This window comes from Nematolebias whitei, chromosome 3 (genome assembly GCF_014905685.2).
Source record: "Nematolebias whitei isolate Nwh7 chromosome 3, NemWhi1, whole genome shotgun sequence".
In the NCBI taxonomy this organism is placed as follows: Eukaryota; Metazoa; Chordata; class Actinopteri; order Cyprinodontiformes; family Rivulidae; genus Nematolebias; species Nematolebias whitei.
In genome coordinates this window covers 38,458,795-38,477,349 of record NC_056500.1, presented here as the reverse complement: position 1 = coordinate 38,477,349, position 18,555 = coordinate 38,458,795, and the positions used below count along the sequence as shown (strand labels likewise).

At 42.1% G+C, this 18,555-nt stretch overlaps 1 protein-coding gene across 1 annotated transcript in view; it reads right to left on the bottom strand.

Moving 5' to 3' along the window:
* The window catches only part of doc2d (double C2-like domains, delta), a 96,340-nt gene extending 82,970 nt beyond the window's left edge, over nt 1-13,370 (bottom strand). The window contains exons 1-4 of the mRNA XM_037674943.1: nt 13,282-13,370; nt 7,428-7,833; nt 6,829-6,908; nt 6,278-6,352 (exon numbers count right to left, since the gene is read on the bottom strand). Of these exons, the coding sequence (XP_037530871.1) occupies nt 6,278-6,352; nt 6,829-6,908; nt 7,428-7,815 (543 nt within the window). The 5' untranslated portion in view covers nt 7,816-7,833; nt 13,282-13,370. The remainder of the gene's footprint in view (nt 1-6,277; nt 6,353-6,828; nt 6,909-7,427; nt 7,834-13,281) is intronic.
* Nucleotides 13,371-18,555: the final 5,185 nt, after the last annotated feature.

Below are 18,555 nucleotides of genomic sequence, written 5' to 3'. Positions count from 1 at the left end.
CCGGGGCTCAAAGAACTATCGGCTCGGGTTGTGTTTAAGGGAAGGAGAGAGGCAGCGATGATGAGAGGAGGAGAGAGGAAGGGAGGGGGGCTTCTGTGTCTGGCTGTGACTGAATCCTTAGCATGTGTATGCATGCACACAAGGTCATCCGCCGCATGTGTTGCAGTGTGTGTTGTACATCACGCAGATGGCAGGCTTGACCGTGTCCCGACGACAGAGCCGGCAGATGGGAGAGGAAGAGAGCGTGTGGGTCGGAGGAAGTGTCGTGTGCCTCGGAAATGTCTTGAGAGCACTCGCTTGCTGGATTAGTCAGCCCAACATGCGCACACGGAGTGGACGTGAGAGTGTGTCCATCAGCTTCACTTCTCAAATGATGTTATGTGCACACACATGCACAACACACATGACTGTTAATCAAACCCAAGCACTTAGCTACTGTGAATTAGAGGAACAAAAACCTACTGTTTTAGGTTTTAGGTGTGAACTGCCAATATACATATATGTGTGTGTGTGTGTCTTATGTGTGTGTGTGTCTTATCTCACTCAGCCTTATAACCTGAATCAGTCACTCTCTGCTCTTTGAATTGAGAAAGCTCCTCGGATGAGGAGCGAAACGTCTTCTGTTACAAATAAAGTCCAGTTGTTTTTGTATTGAACGCTTTTTGAATTCATCATGTCCTGGATGACTGAGAATCTTCACCAGCACTTAGCTACTCATTAATGCTTTCTTTGCACCCCGCCCCCCCCACCACCATCACCACCTTTATCACCCCGCCCACCCCTCACATCAACACTTGCCTGTTGACGTGAGCCGTGTAACAATCCTCCCTGTTTCCATGACAACCACCTGCTGCTGTCCTCTCCTCATGTGTCTCCCATCCTCCCCTCCCTTCCAGTTTACCCCCCCCCCCCCACCACACACACACACACACTCTCTATACACTGTTGGTATTTCAAGGTCAAAGAGGGGCAGAGGCAGATGGTGCAAAGAGACGATATCATGGTGTAAAGTAGAGGAGAGGAGACTGATAACATCAGGAGTAAAGGTGGCTAAATATACAGTAAATGTTTTTTTACTCTTCAAATCTTAGTTCACCATGCTCTCACGAGCATGCACACCTCATAACCCCAGTCTGTGTCAGCCTTGAGCCGAAATGGCCGACAACAGGTTGTGTTCTGCTGCAGCCACAAGAATGGGGGCCCACCACCTCCGCCATGGCCCCCGCTCCTCCTCCTGCTGCTGCTGTTGTTGTGGCGAGACTCATCTTCCCCGCTGCTTGAGCTGAAAATGAGACGAGAGCGGGGCAGCCGACCAGAACGTGTTTGAGCTCGATAACTTGGAGGAGGACCGGATGAGCCGCGATGAGCAGCGTCCAAATGAAATCCTGCACGGCTCCACGAGGCACCGTAAATTACCTGGCTGCCATGTTTTGTTTTTGTTTATTCCTGAGCTGTTATGACCTTTATATGATGTCAGGTAAACAAAACTCAGTGAGGTTAGTTTTGTTTATGAGGAATGAACAATCATAAAAAGTGTGGTTCATGATTCTCTTTACTCATTACGTCTAATCTATCACTTTTTAGCACTGTTTCTTTTTAAATAGGTTTTTAATAATATTCTATTCACCATGTTAAAGCATCCATTTGTGATAATAATCATAATAAAACCAATTGGGTGAGACAAACATAAGCGTTGTTTTACATCCTCTCTTTAAACTAAGTGGGTGCTTTTCTTTTGGATTACATCATCTCTACATCATCTCATCTATTCAATTCAATTCAGTTTATTTATATAGCACCATTTCACAACAGAAGTTGTCTCAGGGCACTGAACACAAACATTCATATATAAAGTTAGATACCCAACATCTTTTCTTGGCTGCAGGTTCCTCAACAAGAACTTGATTGGTCTCATTTGACATTCTCTGTTGCACTTTTGACATCATAATCAAAAATTACTGAAAAAATTAAAGTGATAAAATAGTTTACATTTTAAATAACATATTGGGGGCCGGGCAGCACGGTGGCGCAACTGGTAGAGCTGCTGCCTCTCAGCGAGCAGGTCCCCGGTTCAAACCCCGGTCCAGGGGCCTTTCTGGGTGGAGTTTGCATGTTCTCTCCGTGCATGCGTGGGTTTTCTCCGGGTACTCCGGTTTCCTCCCACAGACCAAAAACATGCATGTTAGGCTGATTGGTAACTCTACATTGTCCCTAGGGGTGAGTGAGGGAGTGAATGATTGTTTGTCTCGTTTGTCTCTATGTGGCCCTGTGATGGACTTGCGACCCGTCCAGGGTGTACCCCGCCCCTCGCACAGTGATTGCTGGACATGGGCACCAGCGACTCCCGTGACCCAAAATGGAATAAACGGGTAAAGATAATGGATGGATGGATATTGGGGGCCAGATAAGATGTCAACGAGGGCCCCATTTGGCCCTCGGGACTTGAGTTTGACACATATGTGCTAAAGGTTTCTTTCTCATGAGGGAGTTTCTTTCTTTCCACTGTTGCCTTCATGCTTGCCAAAGATTAGATTTCTGTGATGAAGTTAAATTTAAAGCCGTCTGCTCCTCAGATAAATATTGTTATTAACTTACTAGAGTTAATGTAGATTCTGAAACTGGCCCTTAGTTTGAAAAAGGTTTTAATTTTGGCCCTCTTTTGTAAGTGAGTTTGACACCCCTTCTTTAGCAGAACCAGGTTCAGGACAAGCGGCCATCTGCTTTGACCGGTTGGGTTTGGTAGGAACAGATACACAATGGCAGGTCAAGAATAACATGTTTAGATAGAAATAGTATCTAATGAAAACTATTCAATTTTCATTTAAGGAAATGAGGTCAGTTTATCCTCTAGTTGTCATGATTCTGTCCCAGTCGGCCATGTTCTGCCTTTGTATTCATGCCTCAGCCTCTGAGTTGCCTGTCACCCATCCCTGAGTTCTCCCTGCTCTGCTCACTCTAGGCCACGACTCCTTGTTTTCCCTGCTGCAATTACTCCTCATGACTTCCACCTGCTCATAGTTCTACTTAAGCCACAGCTCTTCAGTCATCCAGTGCCAGATTATTGAAAGCCTTGTGTGAGTAAATGTCCAGCGTTTATGCCACAGCCTTGCCTGTCATTCATGTTTTGATACCATGCCTGTCTTCTGGATTCTTCACCTTGCTTTGCCTTTGCCTGTTCTGGACTCTGAAATCTGACCACGATACCGACCCAGTTTCTGATTATCCTGACTACGCCTCCTGGATTATCCTCTGGATTTGGATTCTGATCTCTGACCAACGGTTCTTGACCCAAGCCTGCTCCACTGGACCTTCTCCCTGGATTTTCCCCAAAGCTGCACTCTGTGTGCTCACTCTCTGCTGCTGCCTGTTCACAGTTCTTGGCGTCATCCTCCAGAACCAACAGAAGGACTACACCTTGCTCTTGACTGTGAAGGTTGGTGACTCTGACTAGTATAATCATCATTCCCTGAACCTTCACAGTCTTGCCCAGATCTCTAACCCACCTATCTCTACAGATCTACCCTGGACCCAGAACCAGACTTCCTCCTAAGGTCGTCTAGGTTTTCATATTTTTAAGACATGCTTGTAGTCTGAGTCATTGGGTTTCATGGACAAATATATTTGTGTATCATCAGCATAACAATGAAAATTTATCATGCTGTTTAATAACTTTACCTAATGGAAGCTAATATAAGGTAAAGAGTATTGTTCCAAACACTGAACCCTGAGAGGAACTCCATGACTAACTTTGGTGGATGATGAAGATTCATTATTTACATTTACAAATTGGAATCTTTCAAATAGATATGATTTAAACTGATTTAGAGCCGTTCCTGGAATTCCAATATCATATTCAAGTCTCGGGCAGCACGGTGGTGCAACTGGTAGAGCTGCTGACTCTCAGTAAGCAGGTTCCCGGTTCAAATCCCAGTCCAGAGGCCTTTCTGGGTGGATTTTGCATGTTCTGTCTGTGCATGTGTGGGTTTTCTCCAGGTTCTCTGGTTTCCTCCCACTGATCAAAAACATGCTTGTTAGGCTGATTGGTAACTCTAAATTGTCTCTAGCTGTGAGTGAGAGAGTGAATGGTTGTTTGTCTCTATGTTGCCCTGTGATGGACTGGAGACCTGTCTAGGGTGTACCCTGCCCCTTGTACAGTGATTGCTGGACATGGGCACCAGTGACCCTCGTGACCCAAAAATGGAAGAAGTGGGTAAAAGATAATAGATGGATGGATATTCACTTCTCTGTAGTAGAATATTGTGATTAGCTGTATCAAATGCAGCACTGGGGTCTAACAAGACCAGTGTAGACACCTGTCCATTGTCAGACACCATGAGAATATCATTAGTAATGTTCACCATTGCAGTTTCAGTGCTATGGTGAGTTCTAAAACCTGACTGAAACTCTTCAAACGGATTATTTCTTAGTAGATGTTCACCCAACTGACCTGCAACTATGTTCTCTAGAAATTTTGACGTTAGATTAGATATAGATCTATAATTAACTAGGATTCCTGAGTCAAGGTTATGTTTTTTTAAGTAAAGGTTTTAATTACAGCAATTTTAAAGCTCTGTGGTGCGTAACCATTTATTAGAGACAAATTAAGCAGATCCAAGATGTTATTAATTAAGGGAAATAGGTCTTTAAATAGCCTGGTTGGGATGGGATCTAGCAAACATGTGGATGGTTTGGATGGAACTATTATTTTTGACAATTCATGGAGCTCAACAGAACAAAAACTGTCGAAACATAAAAAGTTCTAGTGACATTTTTAAAGCTGTCTCATCTGACACAGAACCACAGGCAATAGTAGGAATATTGGTTTGATTTTTTTCCCTAATTGAAATAATTTTATTTATAAATAATTTCATGAAGTCATGACTTCTTGTAGTTGTAGGGATTCATGAATCAACAGAGATATGATTTTTCATTAGACTCGCTATGGTACTGTCTGTCTTCTCTTTTAATCCTAAAGAGATAGTTCAGATCTTTTGAAGTGAGGAAAAGGCTAGTTACTATAAAATTGGACCTGTAGCACTTTAAATGACCCCAGGTCAGAGAAATACAGCTTTATTCTTAACAGACTGATAAGCTAACATCTGAGGGGAGCCAAGACCAAAAAAGTTCATTTGAAAACAACGCCAGTTTAAAAACAATTTATGTTAACACTTTTTTTTTTTTGCTGCACATTGGTGCATCCTTCCTGCTTGTTGTTGTTCACTGGACCAGTGAAAATGAATGAATATAAAAACGCTAAGCTAGCAGAGACAGTGGCATGCATTTCTGTATCTAAAGCCTGTTTCTTCAGATGGTTTTCAGATAATAACCTTGGCATTTGTACGGAAAGCAAAGTAAGAGTTTCATGAAATAACAATTTCAACAACTAAATGATAAACATGAAATAGGCAACAGTTCTGAATGATAAAGCGGAAACTGAGATTAGTGCTTGTTAAGACTGCTTTCCCTGCTTTTGAACAGTTTGCTGTGCTTTTGGATGTGTAGAAGTAAAAGATGAAATACACATGCATAAATTGCTGCAAGCTGTTTTTGGATGTTGGAGAAGCGACTGGTAGGTGGATGAAAGTGGGGGTTGGGTGGCGGATGAATATCCAAAGAAAAATAATTTAATTACCATCAAATTAGAAGCATGCGTGTGCCTTAAATGTACATCCCTACAATCTGTTGTGTTCTTGGCTATGCTTGGGCTGGTCAAGCTGGTTAGCTTGTAGTTACAAGCGCAACAGCTAAAATATCAAGAGTTCCTCACTTTTCTTGTCATTCTGTGTTCGTTTGTTTCTTCTTCCTGTCCTCTCAAACCCAAGCTGGTTGAAGCAAATGGCTGCTCATCCTGAGCCTGGTTCTGCTGGAGGTTTCTTCCTGTTATGAGGGAGTTTTTTCTTTCCACTTTTGCCTTTGTGCTTGCTCAGGATGGGAGACTGTGATGAAGTGAAGTTTCAACACAGTCTGCTGGCTTCCTTAGATAGATCACTTTTATTAATTAGCTTTTATAATGTGAATGCTTCTGTTCAGTGCCCTGAGATGACATCAGTTGTGACTTGGAGCTATAGAAATAAACTGAATTGAAGTGAATTGAATTTCCATTAAACCCCTCTTCATAAGGTCAAACTATCCCTTTAACATAGGTTCTGTAAATTCACATTTTTAGAAGTCCTATGACTATTAATTAATGTCTATTTTTGGCAGTTATTTGTTGGGTGTGCTCAGAACAAACTATGTTTTTTTTAATAGCTGTTGAGGAAAAAGTTGGAGTAGTGACCTTGCTTGCCCCTGGGAGAAGATGAAGCTTGACATATGGATCAGCCAGTCCATTGGAGTCCATGGCCTTCAGACCCTGTGGGCACACACACAAACACATACACACATCGTATCAAAGGTGACATCACTGGGCCTCGAAGCAACTCACATAAGTGACAGGGTCAGGAAAAGGCAGAAGAGATGACAGAACCGGTCCTACTGTAGTTCATTTGACTTTAGGCTCTTTGTTTCTTTTCTGTTCTTGTGTTTCAGACCCTCCACAACCGAATTTGTGCTCTCCTCTAAGAAACTCTCCAGTAGGATTTACATAATTAACATCCTGCGACAGCATGAATCATGAAGTGGAAGGCTGGCGCTCCTGTGCATATGTTTGTAAGAGCAGCAACATTTCACCATCTTATTGTCTCGAGCAGATGAGCTGATGAACGTGTTCCTCTGTAAAACGTTGTGAGACAGCTGTGTGACTGACGCTGACGTCGAACAACCATTTTCAAGGATGGTTATGCAACAAAGGCAGATGACGAGTTTATCCAGAGAGCATACTGGACGTACCTTTGCCTTGACAATAGTACAATGAAGGCAGTTGTTCTCTTGATCAAAGAGCAGCGTGAACTCCAGGGTTCCCAGGTAGGCTGAGGAGAAACAACAACACAAACAGAGAGATTACTGTCAGTAAGAGGCACAAACAACCAAACACAGGCACTTCCAATAGCTCTGAGTCATTTCTGCAGCAGATGGCCTCTTAAAAACATAACGCTGCCTTATATGAATTGATCTGTCTGGTTTGATTACTGTTTGGGTCTGAGCAGAGAGTCCCACTATTGCAGCATTGTGTAATAAATCATTGAGACCGCTTCATCACATAAAGTGGGAGTGACAAACAATGTTGGGGAAAAAGCTTGACTCCACAATTACTCTGCCAGCAAACTGAAACTGAGCAAAACAAGACGACTCTCCACCCCCGAGGTGCAGAACTGGCAGAGTTGTTTTGTTATGCTTATTCATTTTCTCAGGGTTAAACCAGTAGCGTAGTCAGAAATAAGTTTAAAGGGTGGTCCCAGTCCCTGCCAGGACCCCCCACCCCCCACCCCCAATAAAAAACTTTTTGTTCTTTCCACATGGCGAAACTTTGCCCTCTCCTCTGAACTCACTGTCCTCGTCGTCAGAGTCGAACACCTCCTCCCTGTCTCCGTCGTTCTCCACTCTCCTCTCCCCATCCTTGTAGCCTACGCCCGTCTCCCCATTGAACGTCTCCTCCTTCAGGATCTTCTTCTCCCTGGGGGGTGGCGGCGTGCAGGGGTAGTCGTGGAAGCGGGGGAAGAAGTCTGATATCTGTGGGATGGGGAGGATTGGCCCCGGGCACACGTTGATGGCAAAGTGCTCCTGCATAGAGATCTTGACCGGCGACGGCGGAGGAGGAGCGACAGAATGGGGCATCGCCGAGGGGGAGGTGGCAGCCGAGGAAGGGGCAGAGGGGGAGGCAGGGGGGATGGCAAGGTGGGAGGTAGAAGGTGGTGGAGGGGGCTTTGAGACGCTCATCTGGACTGTCAAATTGTACTTAGAAATGGAAAATGAAAGGGTAAGGCAACGGGGGAGGGAGCAGGTGGAGACGAACAAAAAGGGGGAAGAATTAGTCAGGATCAAAAAGCAACAGAGTCAGATCACAAAGTTCCTGTGAGTTTGCAGCTTCTTTTTGTAATCTGTTTGCACAGCTGCAGCACTTCTCTCCAGGCAATATGCTAAAATTCTCAACCCATCCAAAAGCCTCCTGGAGAAAGCCAGCTCTGTTTTCAGCCCGTGATGCAGTCTCAAAAAGCCAGAATAGAATTTTGCCAGAACCTTTTGGCACTTAAAGTGTGACTCACACGTTCGTGTCAACACACCGAGTGCACGCTCCGAGTGAATATTCAAACACAGTACGAACAAATCATGTCACTTGTGCATCCACACTTCACTCTAATCACACTCCTATATTTCTCTTTCACTCATCTCAAATTCATTTGCAAAAAACCACCATGAGCAATATTTACATAATACTATTAGAGGCTTTCATAGTCCTGCACTTACTGACGCAAAATACCAGCTACTAAACTCACTGCTATTAGGGCCCATTCTTCTCACTGGGATTAAAGAGCCTCTTCATGGATGAGTTATGTTCTGAATCAAGGTAAATGCAACCAGTCGTGTGAGGAGACACATCACCCATCACACGTCTAGATGCTGCATATGCTGGTCACTCCTATTAAGAGACAACTGGTGGCCTGTGGACCTTGTTGTTAACATAGTCAGGTTTCTGTGGTATTTATAGCTCTCGGTTACCATCAAGAGTAGATTCAAATGAAAGATCTACCATGCCCTAAAGGAATGCTCCTCACCAGATCATCTTATGCTGAGAAATGATGGAGTTAAAGCTGTTTGGATTCAAACTTAAAAACAATTTAATGTGAAAATTTGTGTGAAAGCGTATGTGATCTGTTACTGTTGAGTTGTGCATGACTCTCAGCTATACCCAGCAAGATTGAAAATCAGTATCTTATAGTGCCCATGACATCACATGTTTGTTATACTCATGAATGCATGCTTTGAAAGATAACAATAATTATATATTGCAAACCATTCCAGTTTCCCCCCACGGACCAAAAACATGCATGTTAGGCTGATTGGTAACTCTAAATTGTCTCTAGGTGTGAGTGAGAGAGTGAATGGTTGTTTGTCTCATTTGTCTCTATATGTCCCTGTGATGGACTGGAGACCTGTCCAGGATGTTGTCCCCCACCTCTCACACAGTGATGGCTGGACATGGACACCAGTGATCTGCATGACCCGAAAAAGAAAGAAAGCGCTATGTGTTGTCATCAATGTATGTTTTTATACAATGACAAAAGTAGTTTTCTGCATTTAACCCGTCACACATGAGATACACCCAGGTGGAGCTGTGGGCAGCTATGTAGGTGCCTGGGGAGCAATTAGGGATTAGGTGTCTTACTCAAGGACACCACATGTAGGCATGATGGGGAGTTGAACCTGTGACTTCCTTGTCCTAAATTGGCGTCTCTACCTCTACACAACAGCAGCCCCTAAGGAAGAAGCAGGTAAAAGAGGATGGATGGATGGACCCATTGCAAAAAAAAAAAAATCATGCCTCTGAGATGAACAGTTGTTGAGATATTCACATGCACAGTAACAGGAAGTGATGTCAAAGGGCAACACTAGTGTTCACGGCAGGCACGCTAATTAACTGTGGCAGCCATCTTGAATTAGGTTGACTCCATAGGGTATTTATTAAGCTGTCGATAATCAATAAATAACTTCTAAAAGTTTTATTGGAGTCTGTCCAGTGGGCCATGAAATGGTTTGCTAACATGCCAACAGGGTTGACTAACAGTTGATAATAAAGTTTTAGACAGAGATGTTTCGCAAAATGTTCAGGACGATGCTCAGCTACTACCACACCAGGTTTTAGCTCAACATCTGACAAATTGGCTGAGTTGCAGCCATTTGTGTGTTTTCCAAGGTTACCTGGCTGTGACAGCCATTTTGAATTGGGTTGACTCCAAATGTTACTCAGTAAACATTCTTCTTCTTCTCCTTCTTTCGGCTTTTCCCTCTTCAGGGTGTCCACAGCAAGTCATCCTCCTCCATCTCACTCTGTCCTCTGCATCCTCTGTCTCACTCCAACTACCTCCATGTCTTCACTAACTGCATCCATATATCTCCTCTTTGTCTTTTTCCTGGTAGCTGCATTTCTAACATCTTTCTACCAATATACCCACTGTCCCTCCTCTGGACATGTCTAAACCATCTCAGTCTGGCCTCTCTAACTTTATCTCCCAGTTGTTCAACCTGTGCTGTACCTCTGATGATCTCATTCCTAATCTTATCCAGCCTTGACACTCTGAAGGAGAACCTCAACATCTTCATTTCTGCCACTTCCAGTTCTTTCTCCTGTCGTTTTATCAATGCCAATGTCTCCAGACCATACAACATAGCTGGTCTCACCACTGTCTTGTAAACTTTTCCTTTGACCATTGCTGACACCCTTTTGCCACAAATCACTCCTGAAACTTTTCTCCATCCACTCCATCCAGCCTGGACTCTCTTCTTCACCTCTTTACCACACTCCCCATTTTCCAGAATAGTGGACCCCAAGTTCTTGAAGTCCTGCACCTTTGTGACCTCTGCTCCTTGTAACCTCACTGTTCCACCGGCCTCCCTCTCATTCACACACGTACTCTGTCTTACTACGACTGACTTTCATTTATCTTCTTTCAAGTGCATACCTCCACCTCTCCAAGTTCTCTTCCACCTGTTCCCTGTTCTCACCACAGATCACAATGTCATCTGCAAACATCATAGTCCACAGGGATTCATGCCCTATCTATTAGTTGATACTTGATAAGCATCCAATAATTATTTTCCGAAAATTAAATTTAAATTGATTCAGTGATTTGTGATATACAACAGTTAAAACATTATCTCTCTGCCATTGCCTTGGGCAGTAGGCGACAATAAAACCAAGAGACTACGAATTCTGGTCAACCCAGTAGGTATGATCCAAACCCAGCTGAATTTCATCTCAGTGCATCAGCTGTTATTTGCTAAGAGTCTGCTCCTCTAGCTACCGGGAACAATCTCACTTTTCTTCACAAACATCCACCTACTTTTTATATTTCCAGACATTGCAGGTGGACACATCGTGACACACTGGGATCTACCTTCACCAGAACCACGTGTAGCCCTGGCAGGTGTTAGCACAATTTATAACCATTACCTAATGGTATTTATGTTTTGCAGGTGTTACCTGGTCTGGTTACATGGTCTCAATTATTAGCCTCTTTGGAGCTCTATGTCTTGTACATTAGAAAAAGGTTGGGTGAAAACTCAGGTCAAACATGGTGTTTATTGCAGATTAATCTGCCTCTAATTGAAAAAGTCAGAAAAGGATAAGTTGCCCTGCATGCTCATAAAGAAATTATGGTGAAAACAGGTAATGACGTTTTAAAAAAAGATCCTATCCTCCATTGTTATGATAGTAATTTCATAAGAACTACCAAGAAGATGATGACAACATCATTTTACAAAATATTAAAGATTTTATTGTATTTTTTTCTGTTTAATACTGTTTTGTTCTTTAAAATGAACAAAACATAGATAAGAAAATGGACATATTAGCACAAACACATAATAATGCAGTTTTTTGAACAAACTGCAAGTTTTTTGACTACTATCGTTATGCATGGGTGCTGTTTTTAGTACACCTGTCAAAAAACAAAATAATCTTGTATATGTTTCTGTCATTGTTGCAGTTTCTTTAGGAAGGCATCACAGTGCAGGGTCAGGCCACAGCAGAGAAACACCTATTCTGCCAGAACATGTGCCCACCTGTCCATGTTAATCCACCAGACAGGTGAAACGAGACCAACACAGGTATCTCTGACCCGCAGAGCCACAGCGTGCCCATAATTTATGCTCCATCAGAGGGAATTGTGGCAAGCTAAGTCTTTGTCATGTAAGGACACTCATTTTTAAAATAAATATAAGAAATATAAACAATATAAACAAACAAATATCAGAAATAGTCAATTGTAGTCAACTGTTTTGATGAATGTGACAAATTGTGTTCAGAATGATGTTTTGATGTCTTAGTTCAGCTCAATACTTATAAGAAACAGTTTGTTGACAAGATTTGTCTGTCTGTTAGCAAAATATCCCATGAACCACTGGATTAATATGAAAGCAATCAATGGGTTTCCATTTACAAGAGATCAACCCAATTCAACCCGTCAAGCAAAGCAGTCGTAGCAAATATAAAACGACGATAACTAGGTCAATTTAGATATTCAGATCACATGGTGGTAGTTGAGAGTTGTCCCCAACACGTTCCCTGACTGTTGAACAAAGACATTTCTTTGCTACCAACTTCACCATGAAAGACACGGCAGGAAATGTGCATTCCATTAACATATACTCCTTTTTCTTATTAATGTAAAAAGAGTTAATTTGTCTTAAATAATTAGCAGTGTATGAGTAAAAATCAAAACAAACAGTAACTTACATCATTAGTTGTCTCGTTCTCTCCCCTCTTCGTGTCTCCATTCAATAAATAATAGCTAATACTTCTGGAATTGTACTGTTTGCCTGAAATGCTGATTCCCAGTAATCACTGCAATTAATGACTTTGTCCAGCCTCGTGACGACTTATTTCAACACATATCAATTTATCACATAATGTCCCGTTTGAAAAGGCTTTGAGGGAAGATTTGCATTCAAAGAGTTCATATCACTCTCTGACCTCCAATCAGCTGAACAAACTCGTTTTGTGGATTTCTGGAAGCAATGTTAGCGCTCTTTTTCTGTACGTTACACACGAGAACCTGCCCCTTTGTGGCAACTGTACTAACCACTACATCAAAATGTAGTACACTATGTTTACTGCATTTACACGTGTTATAGAGTTACAATAATAAGTCATACTTCACACTAGCAAGGCTGAAAATACCCAATACCTGATTTTTTAAGTGTTTTAAATGATTGTGTTTCTGTCGGTTACCACATGCATGAACTGTTTGTAGTTTTTTCAAGTTTTTCTGATTTCTTCCAAGCCAAGCAAAGATTGGCATCAGAGACAAACAGTCATGCATTCAGAGTTAAACTTGGTTTTCAACATGCATCTCTGCTACCTGTCTTCAAAACTGAACACGCTGTCTTTGCTACACACGTTCCAGTAAATGGATACAAACACATGACGTGACATGACTCACCTTTTCCAACTACACTTTTCTTTGGCACAATAACACACACGTGAACAACAACACAAAGAGCCCAAACTGCCTGTTCCCATTCAGTCCATCTTACATAACTGCACCCAGATCCTCAGCTTGCATCCGTCCACATGCATGTTGCCTGTAAACTTACTCAGGTCAATCCTTCCCTCTCGAAGATGCTCCAACACGTGTGGACACATTTCACACACGCACACACTCACGGATACAGCTCTCCACCTACCCAGGGACAGTCTTCATCTGTGCCAGCACTCCATCTTGCCTGCTCTCACATCCTCTGTCTCTCAGTCTGTGGAGCATGTAGACCAGCTTTGAGTCAATATAACCCTCTGTACTTTCTCTCTATCCCGCCCGCTCGCTTTTTCCCTCCCTGTCTCTGTTCATCGTTTGCTCTCCTCTTCTTCTCCCCTTCATCCCTCCCTCCTCCTTCCCATCCCCAGTAGTTGTGACGTATCTGGTTAAAATCTTTCTCAGGCTGTGCACATGGCACCACTACCTCAGCAGAAAGGACATTTCTGAGAACCCCAGAAAAAACGGAGTTGGTGGGTGGTCAGGTGAGGGGCGGTGTGTGTCAGATGAGGTGTGTGTGGTGGATATTATGGGAGACAGCGATAAAGAAAGGCAGACGAGGAGACAGATGCAGAGTGACTCCAGCAGAGACAGAGGCAGACATGTGCCATGCATGATGAAAGGCAGCCTGGATGTCAACTCACACAACAGGAAATATTGCTCTGGGATAAAAAGAAAAAAACGAGACTGAGGGACAGAAGGGGGAAATTAAATTCTTTACATTGACTGAGCTGAGCTGCCAGCTATTAAATCCCAGTGCCGGGCTCCTTTGTGTTGGCCAATATCAGACAGATTTGTGTGAACTTGTTATTCGGCTGCATGTGTCCAACTGTAACAGCGTTGGTAGTAACGACTGCCAGCTGCCGCACCAACACAGTGAATCAAAGACAGCAACACGTTAGTGTCACAGAATTTAGGTCAGGAGAAAAATGTGCCCGACTGACTAAAAATGAGTGAAAGCAAGCAGTGCACTGATGTTCCTCGTCGCTGAAGGATTTTAATGAAGGTCAGTAGTTTTTGAGATGAGCTTTTCAAGTTTTTTCCTGAACTGGAGTTGATCAGGGACTGCGAGTAAACCTTATTGTTTTTGATGCAAGATGTTCAAGTGGGTAAGAGTTGCACTGTGGAGAAGAACAGAGGGAGGATTTTATGTTTTGTTGTTTGGCCGAGGAAGCGCAGAGTGATAGAGTGAAGCACCAGATGCAGTGGTGGAACCAGGGGGTGGCCAATGGTGGCTTTGCCACTCTAGATTAATCTTTGGACACCCCAGTTATTTATAGAGAAAACTATACTTTTAAGCAAAATAAAAACAAGAAAGAACAGTTTCCAATGCCATTTCCTAACGCTAGATGGGGTGGTCGGTTTACACACACACACATATATATATATGTATACGTATATATATATGTATATGATATATACATATATATATATAATGTATATATATTGGGGTTGAACGAGTATATCATTTTTAAACTCGACATTAACATAATAAAACCCGTGTAGAACTCGGGTATTTGATGACGCCATAGATCTCAAGATACAAAAATAAATAAATAAATAAAACCACCAAAAAAGGTAATTATTTACAAAAAAAGACCAACAAAACATTGGGAGCGTATATTATGCTCCTACCATTTATCATACTGCAAATAAGTCACAGGAAAAACTAAAATATTAGTTATCCTGATGCATGCTCAATAATCCAGGTAGAAAAATCCAAAAAAGTTCAATCTGGTCCTCTGGACATTCAAAAAAATAAAAAACAAAACAAAGCAAAAAAATGTAGAAACGTTTCGTCTTTCATCCGAGAGACTTCCTCAGTCTGAGGTGCTGTATTCAGCTCAGTCTCTTAAATAGCACCTTCTCAGAGTGGATCAACCAGTTTGCTGCTGACAACCAAAACCAGCTGATCACATGGTCAAGAAGGACCATCATCCTAACAATGGATCATTAACACAATGATGGCTGTTTACTAACTGTTTACTGTACTGTACTAGCTGTTTACAAACTATTAGTTATTATTATTAAACTGCAAACGTGAAGAAAATGCAGCACGTCAAAAACGAAATTTAAACCGAAACTGGTTCTGGTTCGGTGGATAGGACCCGGTGTTACACCATACTCTGTGACCTGCAACAGTGCAACACCGCCCCCTACGGTCATACATGGTCATATAATATGACGTCACTACGGATACTCGACATAACATTTTTAACCTCGATAGATGTCCTAGCAATCGATGTGTACAGTAGATTACTTGAGTACTCTGTTAATGCCCTAATATATATACCTGTATATATATATATATATATACACAAATGTGGCAATCTTGGATTTTGACGTAACAACCCAATTTTTGCAAGGAACCTTTTATGCCTAGATGTAGCCACACACCAAACTGGATGTTGGTACCTCATTTATTTTTCAAGTTAGTGAACTCACGACATGCATGGATGGCAGGTATTTCCAATTCCCCCCCTTTTCACGCTGACTGGTGACGCAGATCGTTAAAGTGTTTGTTCAAAATGCAGCAACATATCATAATGGTTGTGTATTTTAACTCCCAGAGTAGGCTGACTGAAAGCAAGAGTTACAAGACGACTCAGTAAAGTTGAGTGATTTATTTACAGAGAAGGATTCAGCGATGACACAGGTGAGATCTGCAGAAGAGGGAGGATGATGAGTAGTTCATTCATTGTTTAATGTAAAGAGTTATTTGTAGAATATTCTTCCTTACAGGTTTTTGCAGGTTTGTCAGTTTAGAGAGGAGGATGGAGAATTCTAGGGTGAGTATGGTGATGGAGGAGGTGAGCAGCAGGCAGGTAGGCGAGTGGCAGGACGGTCACAGGCTGATGATCAGTAAATGCAAGGAGTTCCAGGGTTCAAGACTTACTTGGAGGCACAAAAGAAATGGCAAATCTAAGATATGCTTTTCCAGGAATCAGGACTAGAAGCACAAGAAGATACAAGGTTAGTAGTAGTCAACACAGATTTGCAGATGGCTGTCTCACAATACCATTTGGTATCAAATGTTCCAGTGGTGAGAAGAGCAAAATGCAAGATGGTGGAGTGTAGGAAGGCAGCAGACAGTAACATCCATGTGAGGTTGACTGATTTACCACCCAAAACACAGGAGCTCAGTTTATGACAAAAACATCATCTCTACTGCTTCATCGGAGCTCAAAATTACCTCGTTACATTTGTGTTCTTGTGAACATGGCACCAAATGTTGGTTTTAATTGCACTCAGACTGAGGTAGACCTCTTACCTTGTACTTGTATTCCCACTTAAACACTGCAAGAAAGAATACTGCGTGCTGTAATGTGAAGGCTGGAACAAACAACCCATTTAAAAATGATTTTATTTTACATGATGGTAAAAATAATAACCGTAATCAGCAACAAGCAACTAAATTAACAGTTGCCCAGTAAAGAGGAGGGGCGGAGGCAGTCATATGGTAAACACATACATTTACTTTGAGCTTCTCGTTACCTCATCAATATTGTGTTAACAGACCATTACACAATTACCTTCATCCATTTTCTAAATGAACATGTGGGTAAATGACGTGAAGAGATAAATGGATATTCGGTCTGCCAATGCCAACCCATCAATCTATAAATAGGAGCTGTAGACGTGGGCCACATGTTAGTGATTCAAAACAGACGCACAAGTGCTCCTGAAGGACACTTTTGCCTTATTTCTGGTCACATGGGACAAAACATGAGAGTCCTCTCAGATCCTTGTGGAAAAGGTTTCCATAGAGCTGTTTTTCTCTTCAGTGAAACGGATGTGAGCTCAACCAACAGCTGAAGCTGCAGAGAACTGCGCTCACCTCCCAAACTCCTGAATAGAGACGTGACGTTGGCGAACGATCCGGATCGTGTGAACGGCTCTTTACAACAAATGATGAGAACTGAGTTGCAGGGAGTTAAGAGCTGTTCCTAGTTTTATTTTGCTATCCTTCTTGTAATTTCTTTACGTTTTCTTATTTAAATGCAGAGACAAACACTCCTTCGCCTTTTCATTGAGACGAAGGACATCGGGCCAAGGGGAGGAGTTTAAAGGGCCACATATCCCATCTTGAATGCTCTGCCTGCTGCTGGACAACAAACAGACACTTGAACAAAATGCAGGTTTAACTCATAAATCGTTAGCAAAGAATCACAAGTGTTACGTTCGTTTTGGCCGGGCTTGTTAAACAACAATAAAAAAGCATCTTTTCCTGCTTAACCAGGTCATTATCTCGACAGGGACACTGTCTGTCTTTTTAAGGTGTGCTGAATATGTCAACCTTAACTGATTGGTCTGCGTGCAGAGAGGTTGACGTGATCTTTTTTTTTGGGACATGAAAGAAAACTGTTGGAACAGAGCGTGCATGAGTAGGACCAACCGTCAGACGAGAAAACAATTCTCGCATTTAACTAGAAATAACATGTTTTGACAATAGATGAAACTGGAGCTACAGAACCAGCTTTATCTTCAGTGACACACTTTGGAAGCTTGCTTTACTTTGAGAGGATTTTTTTGTTGTTCTTGTTGTTGTTTTGTTTGTTTGCTTGTTTCATGAGCTCATTGACTCTAATTGTCCCTCGTCGAAGAGCCAGGAGGGGGAATTGGAAATACAGTCCATCTGTCTATCTGTCCTTGTTGTGCACAAGTCAACTTAAAAAAGTGATGTACCAATTTACATTTTGGTGTGCAGCTGCATCTAGTTGTAAGAAAGATTACTATTGGGTTGCCACATAAAAATCCAAAATGGTTGCCATCATATACCATATATATTTTTCAGCATATGTCACATTTTTTTGCACAGATTTGTCAGTCCTGCAACTTATATGCTGAAGTGACTTGCATACGTTTTTTTTCATACTCATAACGCAATTTTTGACTGATGCTTTAAATGTTCGTTCATACTGACATGAACCAGAGTAAATATTACCATTTGCAGCCGCTAGAGGCACAAGAGGGTCCTCTAGGCTTTTGACAGCTGCCGGTAGGTGTATATGTTGTTCCTGTACTGCTACCCTCTGCCAAACATTGACCAATAAAGTGCATTTATTAAGGAAAAAGTTAAACTGAGACACACCTTTGCTATAATGTCGAGCAAACAAATAATTGTTTTTAAGTGTTAATCTTGGTAAATTTTTAAGAACTGCAACAGCGAGTCATCCCATGCACACTCCCAAGGCCACCAATTTATTTTTGGCACCACACCGACCCATGTTTCCAGGGGGTCAGTGGTAACACATAATCAACGTGACTTATACGCCAAAGCGACTTGTGTTTTTTTTCCTCTTCATGATGCTTTTTTGACTGGTGCGACTTATACTCCGGAAACTACAGTAATCTGGCTATCCCTATAATTTGAGGAAACTGTGCTTTCTAGTTTTCATATTTCTCAGATGGTTAGAGTGTTACAAAC